The 13,793-nt window shown below is 37.5% G+C and overlaps 1 protein-coding gene across 1 annotated transcript in view; it reads right to left on the reverse strand.

Moving 5' to 3' along the window:
- The window catches only part of gpat2 (glycerol-3-phosphate acyltransferase 2, mitochondrial), a 46,900-nt gene that overhangs the window by 17,394 nt on the left and 15,713 nt on the right, over positions 1-13,793 (reverse strand). Inside the window, exons 5-10 of the mRNA XM_079382501.1 lie at positions 12,984-13,094; positions 11,348-11,482; positions 10,725-10,824; positions 6,980-7,113; positions 2,830-2,929; positions 404-589 (exon numbers count right to left, since the gene is read on the reverse strand). Coding sequence (XP_079238627.1) covers positions 404-589; positions 2,830-2,929; positions 6,980-7,113; positions 10,725-10,824; positions 11,348-11,482; positions 12,984-13,094 — 766 coding nt within the window. The remainder of the gene's footprint in view (positions 1-403; positions 590-2,829; positions 2,930-6,979; positions 7,114-10,724; positions 10,825-11,347; positions 11,483-12,983; positions 13,095-13,793) is intronic.

Consider the following 13,793-nt stretch of genomic DNA (forward strand, 5'->3'; position numbering starts at 1 on the left):
TAATTACTTATAATTATAATTATAACTAATGACTAATGACTTTCTATGGGGTTTATTGCAACTATGATCAGGTTTTTTTTAATTGCTTCATTGTTTGGCAGGTGAAAATAGTCAGATCGCTTCAATAAGCAATTGCACATCTTTCCAAAATGGGCTGCATGTTTTTAGGCATCACTCATGTCTGTAGCACTGGGTTACTTGACAAAGTTTAATACTAAGTTAAGAGTTTGGCAAAGTCTATAATCACTGTACTTATGAGCACCATTATCGTGTTTGTCTAGGTCAGGTAAATGTGAATCTACTTGTGTTTGTAATTTGTTTAATAGCCCCATGCGCTGCTGGTGATGGTCTAATAGAGGTCATTATGGAATGGAGTGTGTGTTGTTAATACTAAGGTCGTCACCTGTGGACGTGTAAAGTAGCGTGGCAGGCAATCGTAGGAAATGCCTACTGGCACGATGCTAACATCAGGCACTAGACCGTCACTGATGGCCTGATGTACACGTGCTAGCCACTGCCTGCCGTGACCTCCGGACGCACAGATGCCCACACTCACTGCAGCCCCCTCTCGTAACAGCTCGCCAATAAACTGTGGAGTGGAACAAAAGAGGAGAAATGATGGATAAAAATGTTTGTGGGAAAACAGAAAGGCTGGACAGTTTTATGATGAGGAAGAGACATGAAACAGAAAAAATTAACTGCAATATCTGCAAAATCAGTCCAATAAAAATCAAACTGAAAGCCTGTATGTTTGAAGCAAGCATCTGTGTGTGAGAGGAGAGACATAAAATGTGCTATAGCAAGAGAGAAAGTGGCAAGTTGACACTTCTATAGAATAAAATGGTACTTTTCTCATCCTTGGACAAAGCATTATGACAATTCTGTCATCATTTACTCACCCTCGCATCCTTCTAAACCCATACGGCCCAAAATGGACAAGAAAGCACCACAGAAATGGCTCATGTGACTCATGCACAATTCCAAGTAGTGTTACGTGTCCAAGGAACAGATTTAACTGTAAGTCATTATTAAAACCTAGCTCTCAAATTTGAATATGCTTGTGCATATTCAAACCGGTGTTATTACAGTATTTATATACTATTAAATTATTAATTTTGAATTCACTTTTATTTTTATATTTTCATTTTTATTTTAATTGTAGTATTAGTTAATAGTTTTGTGTTTGTCATGATTAGTTTTCTATTTCTTTTTTGTTTCAATTTGAGAAATGTATTATCTGCTTCATTTCAGTTAATGAACAGGATTTTTGCTCCTTGTGTGCTTTGAATCTGTATTAATTGAAACACCATACACCGTAAGAGTGAGGGAAATGCATTAGATATGATTTATTTCTACATGTGAAAGAGTCCACAATGAATTTTTGGTCACACCCGATCTAGCTGTAATTAATTTTCACTAAATAGTTAGCATTTTTGTTGTTGTTGTTGTCTCTGTAATAATATATAAACTGACTGAATTGACCACTGATGGACTATTACAGGGATAGTTCAAACAAAAATGGAAATTCTATCATTATTTACTCACATTGATAACCTTCAAAACACACATGAAAATATTTTAATGAAACCAAAATGTGATGTCCAAATGTGCTTAACGCACAAGAACCAATGAGATGGGAAGTACAGCTGAGCTTCTGTTTTCCATATTTGATGTGCTCTATGTATGTGTGTTGATTAATGCATATATGTGAATAAAAGCCTAAATTAAAGAAGTTCATCACATAAAGCAATCATAACTCTTCAGAGGACTTGGATTAAACTGTTTAAATCATATGGATTACTTTTACAATAACTTTATGACCTTTTAGAAGTATCAAAGTTGTGGTGGAAAAGACTTTGACTGGAGAGACAGTAATCTCTCAGGTCTCATTTAAATTATTAAAGTCTTATGGTTTTGGAACGACATGAGGGTGAGTAATTAATGACAAAGTTTTCATTTTCGGGGGAACTATCCCTTTAACATTCCCTGCTCACTGTCTGTTTCAAATATGAGAAAGAACAGCATTAATGCTCTGCAAAAATGTCTCCTTTTGTGATTCATGCAAGAAAGTATGTCATATGAGTTTTGAATTATATAAGGGTGGGTAAATGACAAACTTGTAATTTTGAGTTAACTATCTCTTTAACTCTTTCTGTCTCACACACACACACACTGAGCCAGATCTCTCCCAAATCCATTTTGAGAAGCCTGATAAGCTCATATGCTATTCCAGGCATGACAGATTATTTCCTCTGTTCATTTACACCAGTCCGAATCCGTACATATGCACATATCTAATCAAAGTCTCTCATATTAATACTAATATCAGCTCTTCTTGCAATCAAGATGCTAATGCAGATTATGCCAAATCCTCTGACAATCACAACGTCCAAAGTCTTGTAAATATTTCTTGTAAACGGCTAATAAGACATTCCTTCAAGAAACTAAGATAACAGTATGTTTCTGACAGTAAGTCTGGAGGCTGAGGAGATTTATTATCCACCTCCCTCCAGGCATCAGTGAGGCAGAGTAATGGGTTCAGCGACTCATGCAACCTCCCAATGAAACATCTGCAGTCCGCAGGTGCCCCATCGTCATGGGAACCGCTGTGCCCATCAAGGGCAGGTTACTAATGCAGCCTCACCCACTGTCTGTCTAGAGACTAAAACCGGTATCGGTGGGATTCAAAAGCAGTGTGTCTGCGCAAACGTCTTAAGTACGGTCTGGCAGCTCAGCGCCTGAAGCGACAGTCTTTTTCAGTTGTCTTATCGTATGCTGAATCTTGGCAATTCAAGCAGAACAGCACACTCAGCCTTTGTGGGGGCTTACAGAGGTCATGACTGGAGAATAGAGGCTGTCCATCTCAGCATCTCGCTCTGAGCCACTGCCTTCTGGGAGCAAGACGACACCCAGCCTCTGAAGGATGGACCTGAGAAGACAAAACAGCCTCAATTAACAGTGACTAATGGGACATTCCTTTAGGTTATTCATCCAACAAATAACATAGATGAGGCTTAAAGGGGCAATATACTGCACTTTCACAGCACTTTATTTCTTCCCTGATTTCTATTTAGAGACAAGGTCAGAATTTCACAGGGTGTTCTTCAATCTGTTCAATCTGTGCACTGCCCAAGGACCAAATATCAAAATAGCTCCGGAACTGCATTTTTTTCCTGCCGAGAACTTACCAGAATGCACAGTAAAAACCTGCAAGGCTACTAACTATATTCACTTGCTGGAAATGTCATCATCATAAAGTCTTTAAAAGTCACAGGACGAGCAAGCCTTTCTTTTATGTTTCTAATTACACTACCGTTCAAAGCTTTGGAGTCCACATGGAGTAAAAACTGTAATATTGTGAAATATTAATGCAATTTGAACTGTTTTCGATTAGAATATATTTTAAAAAGTAATGCTATTCCTGTCATGCCAAGCTGAATTTTCAGCATCGTTACTCCAGTTGTTAGTGTCACATGATCCTTCAGAAATCATTCTAATATGCTGATTTGCTGCTCAGGAAATGTTGAAAACAGTGATGTTGCTTAATATTTTTGGAAACCATGATACATTTTTTTTTTTTTTTTGATGAATAGAAAGTTGAAAAGAATAGCAGGAAAATTTAGTGACATTATTAATGTCTGGATTGGCCACCTTTGATCAAATTGTTACGTCCATGCTAAAGAAAAATATTACTTTCTTTCAGAAAAACCCAAACTTTCAAACAATAGTTTTCATCTATGTAAGGGAACTAATCCTGCAAACAAAAAATATTATTTATTGAAATATTTGTTAAAATCTTGATAAAACACCCCCTCCACCAACATATTTGTTCATTTATGTATGTTATGCAATTTTTGCACTGACAAATTAATGCTTATCTTTTTGCTTAATGTCTGATTTCCATTATGCATGTATATTATCTGCTTTTTTTAATATACATAAGACAGGACAAGCACATATTTCATAATGGCACTTAATGAGATACTTTCTAACAGCTACAACAAAAGTGTCATATAGCGATGTTGATAAATACCAGCTACATTTTAATGCACGACCCTCATAATCGTGTCGCCGGCTGATCGCAGGTAATTGACTCTGCTGTTTAGTGGATAAAGGGCTTTGCTAGTGCCTGAAATTGTGTTTATGATGCACTGATTCATCCACATAACATGACCATTAATCACTTCTGCTACTGTACTGTTTAGACTTAATCCAGCATAATTCACACTGTCAAAAGGTCTGGGGAAGTAACTTGGCACTGTGAAAAAAGGGATGGGAATCACAACAAAATCAACAAGTTCATCTTACTCTTTCTGGTTCCATAATTCCATTAGCGACTATTTTAATACTTTGAAAAAAGTGTGGTTCATTAAGTAAGCTAATAATTGCTCAGTGATTGATTGTGTCGTTAGACCAATTCAAAGCAACAAGTCTTTTTATTAGTTCAGTCAGGTTCAATTCAGATGACAAGCTCACAGCACAGCTAGAATAAAAATTTAGTAGCAGCACTAACACTGAATAACAACTGCAGGAAACACTGTCAGGGTGGTTTAGTATGATGATCCATCCACATAACTGGAAAAGTGCATGTTTGAAAACTGTATTTTCGATCACTAAAATTTCCAAAAGGGCCACAGGATGATGTAAAAGTTTTTTAAATTAAAGGTGAGGTATGTCTTTTTTCAAAAACGTTTTAGAAAACTGAGTCAGGGCCGAGTCCCAAAACAAACTTGTAGCCAATCAGCAGTAAGGGGCTTGTCTACTCATGATATGAAGGAGAGAGCGTTCAGTGAACAGACGAGCGGAGCGACAGAAAGATAGAGATGGCGGATAAAAAAAACAATAGTGGAAAACGTCTGCGTAACGGTAAGGCTCTTGCCTTTATACGTAGGACCCGTATAAATATCGGATCAGCTTTCCAGCGCTGGACAGAACTCAAGGAGCGGAAGGCCTGCGATCGGACGTCGAGGTTGCTTTGTTTCTTCCCGATAGGTGAGTAACACCATGTCTACACCGGACACGCCGCGACGCAACAGCTAAAGCCTGCCTACACTGGATGCGTGTATTTCAGGCGAGAATGTAGTTGTTTAAAATTCAAATCTGCACCTATTTGAAAATGTGCTTCGCCGATTTGCGGAGTCGTGAGCTCCACGTGATCACCGGGCGCTCAGTGCTCATGTATCCCGAAGAGAGGAGCATAACCTCGGCTAGTCCTTCTGACATTTGCCGCTGGCTCTGATGTTTCTGATGTCTCTGTATTGGTGAAACATAAGATATAATTCGTTTTGGGTAAATCTAACAAGTAATCTTTGGTCTTTATTCTATTGTTCTATAAATATGTTAAAATTAAAACAGGCAATGTTTGATATAATATTTAATTTCATTGTAATGTATGTACGTTTCCTGAACTACATTTCTGCAGCTATTAATATGTTTAAATGAAAATGAAAAGAGGCAGTGGTGTTTGATATATTTCGTCTGTAAATACAGTAAGGACGATTGCAGCAGCCAAGGTGAGCTGACTGACGTTATCAAGTACGGTGCTCTTTGCAGAATTACCAGACTTGCGTCGTTCCTCCGTGGGAGTTCACACTCCCGAGTCTAACTCGTGAAGTCCGAACTACCGAGGATGCAAGTCCGAAATTTGCGTAATTGGTATTGAGAAACGCGCGCAGACCTTTAGGCCGCGATGGAAACACAGACAGCAACAGGTCAGGGGGAAAAAAGTTCCTGGGACATATTGTTCCAGGTAATTTCGGTGGAAAAGCGGCTTATGTTTCACAGAACTAATCGTTGCCTGGGTTGCGTAGGCTACGTATATGTGGGGCGGATCTATCAAAATAGGGGCGAGACCCTTTTGGCGTATAGGGGTGTTTGTTTTGGTGATTTCAAATATCAACATTGGCTTCCAGAAATCGCGTACCCAGCCTTTAAATTAATAAGTTATTATTCATATATTAAAATAATCTAACTATAACATACCCACAACCCTACATAGGATGAGGTTTGGAGAATGGATGGATGAATCACTTATATTTAAACAGTTAAAAAAAGGAAACTGAAATTGTGGGAAAAATCATCTAAAATCAGTGAATCATAAATTAATGACTCACCAAATTAAATCACAAATTACTTTTAGCAATACTCCCACTTTCTGTTAATAAAAAAGTAAACTATCTATTGAAATGCTGAAAATATCTCCTATAGTTTAGGATAAATGGAGGCCTTTGAGTAAAAAAAAAGGACAACCACAGGTCTACATAATATATTTAACTCTTCTTTCAAAAGTTTCAGCTCTTCTTTTTTCTAGTGTATTCATGACACACTTGAAACTTGGACCAAAACTTACTGCTAATTTTGTTTCAGAAAATGAAGGAACTGTGAATTAAGCTGATCTACACTATACATTTTGTATTCATATGTGCACCACATCCAGTGACAATCACTCAAGCATTGCGCCTTAAGTATATGCATATCATAAATACATTAGCAATTACTGACACAGCAATCTGTATAAACAGCTATTAAGTAATTATTGATGTAGCCTTGTAAACAAAGCACAAACCTCCCTGTGGCCTGGAGTCTAAGTCTTCCGTTACCTGCAGGAGGAAACTATTTACCCCCGCCAATCTCTCGCTGCGGTCGACTGCCGTTTCCAGCACTCTGTGTCATGATTCTTGAAGAATTGTATGTTTCATTACTTGCCAAACTATTATGCCCTGTTGAATGTTTACAGGTGCTTCTGTTAGCTGAATAAGTGCACTACACTTCAGAAACTGCTGTGTTTGCACCAAAGCAGTACGAAAATAATGAACAAGACCTTTCTTTTTAACAAAACCAGTGCTACTGACACAAACAGAGCTGTGATGTAAATTTACACTGGTAGAGAGCAGGAAATGATGTGAACTGTGGGAGAAGATTTCTAAACAAACTAGACCTCTGTGGGCGCTACAGGGTGAATGTGTGTGTATATATATACCTTAGCCAGGTTTGTTGGACGTGGGCTGAGTAAATGGTGTAGGGAACCCTCAAGTTGTGGCAGAAAAGAGTCAGACAAATGAGAGCGTGATCGATGCCGCTCTGCCGAACACACATATAGACCAGTGGATATTTCTACAAAACACACACACACACAGACAAAATGAGAGGACACTTCAGCGCAGTCAGAAATACAATTCAGTGATAAGTGCATACTTGAAAATGAACCTGTAAATGAACTGTTTTTGTACTTCAAAAAAATGGCACTGAGATTGTTTCCAGACCCTTTGTACCAACTGTGCTAATATCCCCGAACTTCTGGTGCCTCCTTATTTAACAAACATTGAGACCCAAGAGTAGATTAATGATTACAATAACCCTTTTATAGCAAACACAACATTATTCATCATATCTAATCAAGTACTCTACCCATAATAATCTACTTATAAAACAATCATAAATTATGTATACCTACAGTCCACACAGCAACAACTTTAGTTGCAAAACATAGCTGTTCACAAGAATCATTTTAAACACACACGCACACACACACACACACAAACAAAATAATAACGGATCTGGCAAATATTGCAAAATGTGACATTAAACTGTGTATAAATTATTTATTTTTTCTTAAAGGAACTGTTCACCCAGAAATTCTGTCATTATTTCTTCACGCTCAAGTTGTTCTAAACCTTTTTGAGTTTCTTCTGTTGAACACAAAAGGAGATTTTTTATGAATGTTGGTAACCAATCAGTCGTTGGTAGTCATTAGCTATGTTTCCATCAAAAGATTCAAATTAAACTTATGCGCAAAACTGAAATATCGCATAAAACATTTGTGAATAAAGCACAATTTCAAAGTCAAAGAGAACAAAATTGTCACTTCCTTCTAAACTGGCACTAAATATCACTAAGAAAACTAGGAGAAGCCTCTAAATATAATAATTTTAAATATGAAAAATTACTTGTGCCTCAGAGCATGCAGACGAAACACAAATGCAGTCATTGCTTTCGGAGGTGGATGCCAGCTGTTTGGGAACGCAGTCGTGTAAGACAGTTATACAGAAATACTTTGATGACAGACTTTGCTCAGGCATTTCAGAATGACCATAACAACATATAGATGCTGTGAACGAGATCAGTCCGCTGCTAGTCAAGTTATCCCATCTCATAGCACAAAGTCACATGACTTTTTCGATGCGCATGGAGAAATTTATTCGGTAAATTTGTTTCCATCATAGTTTATGCACATTTTTTCTTACTGGATAAAAAGTTTATCCTACTCAAATGTGTCATTTTTAGAATTTATGCGCATCTTGGAGTTTTCATCCAGCGTTTTTTTATGTGATAATCCAAAATGTGCATAAAAATAGGTGGACAGAAACATAGCTATTGACTTCCATAGTATGAGGGGGAAAAAATACTATGGGAGTCAATGGCTACCGGCAACTGTTTGGAACAACTTGGGGGTGTGTAAATGACAACAGAATTTTCATTTTTGGGTGAACTATCCCTTTAAGTGACATTGTCCAATAGTGACACCAGTGGTTAAAAATGACAGTGGGAGGCAGCCTCTCTCTTGCCTCCCCTGAGCCCTTTGAGTTACAGCAGATCCTCTAAACCAGGGGTCCTCAAACAGCAGCATCATTTTACCGTTTCTATGGTTTAAAGGGTTCATGAACTGCCTTTATTTTTTTCGAACGAACGTACCCCCACGCCCCTCACTCTATAAAGATGAAAGCTAAGCTCCAGGGGCTTTTTCGAGCGATGCCAGGCCCAGAGACAGATCACCCTGGCGTTCGACACTTAAAATGTTATCAAGATTTTCATATAAAAAAAAATAAAAAATCATAATTTAGAAGTAATAGGCTATTTTCTGGCCTGTTTTTGACCTCCCTCATCAGAGCGCTCTGTTTGAATAGGCGTGGTGGATTGTAGACTCGGAAATAAATGCCCTCTGCTATGATTGGCCAACAGTTGTCTACATCCTTCACAGACGGACACTGCTGCGATTTAGGTTTAGAACACATAAATACTCAGTACATATCAAACGATCTGTAAGAACAAAGCAAGCAATAGTGACCACATAATAAAAACAGTTTTTTACACTTCTGTGGTGCGACATTACTGTTGGATCCAATATATTCAACACAGAATCGTTTTTTTTTTTCAATATTTCTGAAAATGCTGAATCGAATTGTGTCTTTTTGTAAAACGAATCTGTGAATAAATGAAGTGTACAAAGGACCAAGTTCTTACTGACGCAGCTGACACTTCATTAAAAAAGTTTATCGTTTGGTTTCTGCGTAGACCTGCATTTGCCGCTCTTGTCATTTACCTACTATGTGCACGAATCAGTGGGCGGGGCTAAATCGGCATTGATGTACAAGTGGGTGTAAATCTTTTTCTGCGGAGGCGGCATTTAGCCACACTATTATGTCATAAAACGGCATATCGCACAACCTGTCATTTTGGCAGATTGGCTTCAAAATAAGCTGTTTTTTAGAACGAGACTATAGAGAAAGTTTTGAGTTCTGAAACATACCAAATGTTTCTCATAGTACAATGACCTCTTATATGTAAAAAGATCAAGGGAATTTTGATTTCGCAGTTCACAACCCCTTTAAAGCAGGAAAAATGTCAAAACAAAAGAGCTATACACAACAAGCGCTCAGGGTCGTTTATGGTAATGATCTTTCGGCACTATATCCTCAAATATTTTTATTTATAGCCAAACACGCTTCATTCTTTTCCTCTATGTGTGTGTTGCTTCGTTCGTGATGTGAAAGCCGTGAAGCTCTATAAGAGCTGTAGATGTGGTTATTTCAATTACAGTAGCAGAAACACGGTGAGCAGCAAAACAGATTGATACTTTCACTAAAACAATGCAGAAAACAAGAATACAGTTATTTTTATCTATATATAATCATCTACACTTACAAGATCAGCCTAAAAACATCTAGAAAGACTTGTTTTTAGGGTTCTTCAATATTTTTACTGAAAAACAAGAAAACAATGTTGATAAAAAAAATAGGATTTTTGCATTATAGATTCTGAAGTCTTTTTGTGGAGTTAGACTGAGTGGTGCAAAAATGTATCTGTGCTACTCCGGTGTGCGGTGAGTATCTGATCTGTAGGTGAGCTCAATATTTTCAGGAGTGATGCACATGGACTGAGACCAAAGAGATGATTTCTAGTGGTGCTGCGGGATGGATGCGGAGGTCTAATCTGTTCTGTGAAGTTTTGTTTCATATTGCACTTGCACCAATCGAATGGAACAAAAAAGCTTTTCAAAGTGTGCTTTTACTTCCATATAAAGAGTTATGTGTGACCAAAAGCCTGAGGTGGAAAACCTGACTGCAATAAAAATAAATGTGTAAACAGGATAAATGGAGCAATAGGTTGAGAGAAGGAGAAAGAAAGAGGCACACACAAAAGAGCATTTTGATATAGAGAGCAGCCTTCAGCTTCATATATTTAAATCCCAATATCATACAGCGAAATCAAGAATAACTGAGTTTGGTTCAGAAAAACACTGCAAATGTGGAGGGGGGTAATAAATAAATAAACAAAAAAGGAGAGACTTGAAGAACGTTTGTGGTGAAAGAAGAAAAGCAGTAAAGGCTAATGAGATATAGGAAGAATGAAAGCATGCAATGTATGAATCACAGGATGCCTACAGGGAGGAAAACAGGTTAAATAAGAGAATGGGGTGAAGGAATAAAGCCTGGATGTGTGGTTACCAGTTGTGTGGCGTGATGTAAAGCTGCCATCTGGTTGAGGTTGACCTGTACACTGCAGAAGATCAAACTGAAGAACTTCAGCAGCATCCAGCTCACCAGCCTGAAAGAAAGTACAGTGAGAAATCAGTTGAAAAAGTTCAAATATCTATATGCAGATGCACAGTTGACATGATGTGTCAAGCTGCACTGACATTCTGCTCTTCATTTTAAGTGCTCCTTAATTATCTAGTGCAGTTACGCAGCTTTCCTGACCTCATATGAACTCAACCACAAACGAACTGCAAAAAAGCAGTTAAATGGTGAAAGACACTTGTGACACTCACCATCTGCACTCATTTGTACAACTTTTCTTATTTGATTAGTGACTAAGAAATGCATGAGGTGAAATATTTCTTCATTTGACATTTCCTTGAAGTTCAATTTCAGGTTTAAATTGGATTTTAAATCTCAGATTTTCAAACCTAAAGAAATGTGACTATTTTACATTTCTGTTACACTTGGAATGCTGAACTTTCTATTATTTAAGTTTACCAAAGCCAAAAATCCACCTCAAACATTCAGCTGAATGAACTGCAGAAGAATGAACAGATGATTTGCTTTCAGAATGAGAATTGCGTTCAGACCTGAGTAGCCAGGGGGAGATGAAAGTCTGTGTGAGGGTCAAAAGTCTGCCTAAATGACTTCTGACTTCAGGCATCACCTGCTCCATCGCCTTGGTTTCATCTGGGGAACATGCCGTCACCAAAGCCTGCCTCACTCTGGGTAAAAACACAGTCACAGGACAACAGACCGCACAGAGTAAACAAAGGGGATATTGTGTGATGGATCATCACATTAACACCACGCAAACACACCAAAACCGCTTATGCCTCCAGAGTGAAAAACACACCAATGCTGTTTGGGACTATAAAAGGTTATTTAAATGTTAAGGCCCAAATCGAGTTAGGTCAATGGACGGAGGGTGTGGTAACAGGGTTGAACCAAGGTGAAAAGCAAAGAAAGAAGTTAACATGGCATATGTGGCATACTGTTGACAACTAAATTAAAATAAATGCCATTCCAGTAGTGTCACAAATGGCCAACAGTGCTCTGCTGAACTGTTTTTGAATGCAAGAATGCTCTCTTCAGAAACCCATTCAATCAAGGTCAGGTGAATCCAGTTCTAGTCTAGTGACCTTGTACAGGGCTTCATTAAGACCGAACTTTCAAGCAACCAACCGGCCAGTCCAAAAGTTTTCAAACTAGGGTTTGGCTCTTTTTCAAATTCCAAGAAAAAGAGCTTTTACAAAATGTATTTTTAGGTCTATTAAAGGTAAAATGCTCACATATGATAAATTTGTTTAAAGTTATATTTTCTAACACTAATTTTGATAATTGTGATACATTTTGCATTCTGTATCAGGATGGGTCAGTAATTCTGATTATTTAATTTTACACCAGTGACAATGGTTTATTCTATTGCAATTATTTTATTCTATTGACAGCCATAGTTTTTGACAGTAGGAAATAGACTAAATCAACACAGTTTTGTGAGTTCACAAAGTGTTTTGTTGTACATTTGAACTTTGCTCTAATAATGAATAGAAAAAAGACCAAATTATGTTTAATTTCTTAATTTACGAAAACTATGTACATACTTTTAACACATGTATTTATAACAAGTTTGCTATTTTGCATTACATAGTATAGGCTGGCCTTTATGTTGCATTTATATTTCACACTCAAAAATGAATCATACGTTTATTTTTAAGTGTTGGCATCTATTTGATTTTATTTAAATAATCATATTTTAAAAATGTATTTATTCAAACTCCTTAAAATCAGCATCTGTCAAATGTGAAAATTTGATTTAATTAGTCAAGAAGTATAAAAGCATTAAGTACTCTTACTTGTGATGCATATTTGTCAGTCATAAATAAAATATTAAATTTATTAGTTAAAACTCACCTAAATGGATGAAAATTTTATATGCAATAAAAATACAGCAAAAAAAAAGAAAACAAAGAATTGAAAACCCTTGTACTGGTCAGCATTGACAATATGTAGGTTTGCACATCTCTGCATGCAGTCTAATGTAATGTCAGATTAAGTGGCTACCAATCTTCTATATTAGCAGAGGAGAGAGAAATCTGAATTTAATTTCAATGGGAGCCTCACAGGAGTGCCTCTCAATCCTCAAACGCATCTCTCTCTGCTCTCTCCCTCTCTCTGCATGTGGCATGTCATCTAATCAGTGAGAAGTGCTCAAGCGAACCGCACCTCTCGCTGCCATGGACTCTATGCCGTCTGTCTCCAGCAGGGCTGGGGTGAACTTCACAACCCCATACAAACAGCAAACAGCACACCCTCCTTACTAACCAGCCACGGTACCTGAAAACACACACACACACACTTACACAATACACTCATGTACACTCTCTTTTACCCGATTAGCAAAATAAAAAGCCCTTGTGTGAACAGATATTGTCTCACTCACCTTGGGACAATGAAAACAATCGCTGACCAATCAGCAATAGGTGAATACATCAAATTCTCAGCATAATCAGGCTCCAAAATGTTAATTAGCTCAGCCAACGTAAAAGCAGACCCTGATTACTATTGGACTATTAATTCAAGCCGAATTAAACGCTTCAGTAGGATTTGCAGCACTTGGCTTCTGACACTTTCTAAAGTGGGAGGTGATTGAGGAGATAAACCGGGCGCTCACTGAGGCTGCCTCTGTGTGTTTTGATGCAGGAGAGACAAATCCCATTTATTTGCTTTAATAAAGTGTTTTCTAAGAAGAGTTCTCTTTCTTTTTAAGGAAACAATGACTGCGTCACCATATGTCAGGATCTATCAGCAATAGCCAGAAGAGTGTCGTCCCCTAAATAGCCAGAGGTGAATCCCCTAAATTATCATTCTGTTTGTGTGTACGGTATAAAGAAGTCAGTCCTGAACTCAAAACGAATGGCATACTAATAATCACACAAACGTTTTGCATAGAAACATGGATAAATTTAGTCAGTTTAATTATGCTCACATTTAGAGAAAACAGTGATTATTAATACTAAATTAACTTAATAAAAC

The sequence above is a fragment of the Barbus barbus genome, assembly GCF_936440315.1.
Source record: "Barbus barbus genome assembly, chromosome: 28".
Classification (NCBI taxonomy): domain Eukaryota; kingdom Metazoa; phylum Chordata; class Actinopteri; order Cypriniformes; family Cyprinidae; genus Barbus; species Barbus barbus.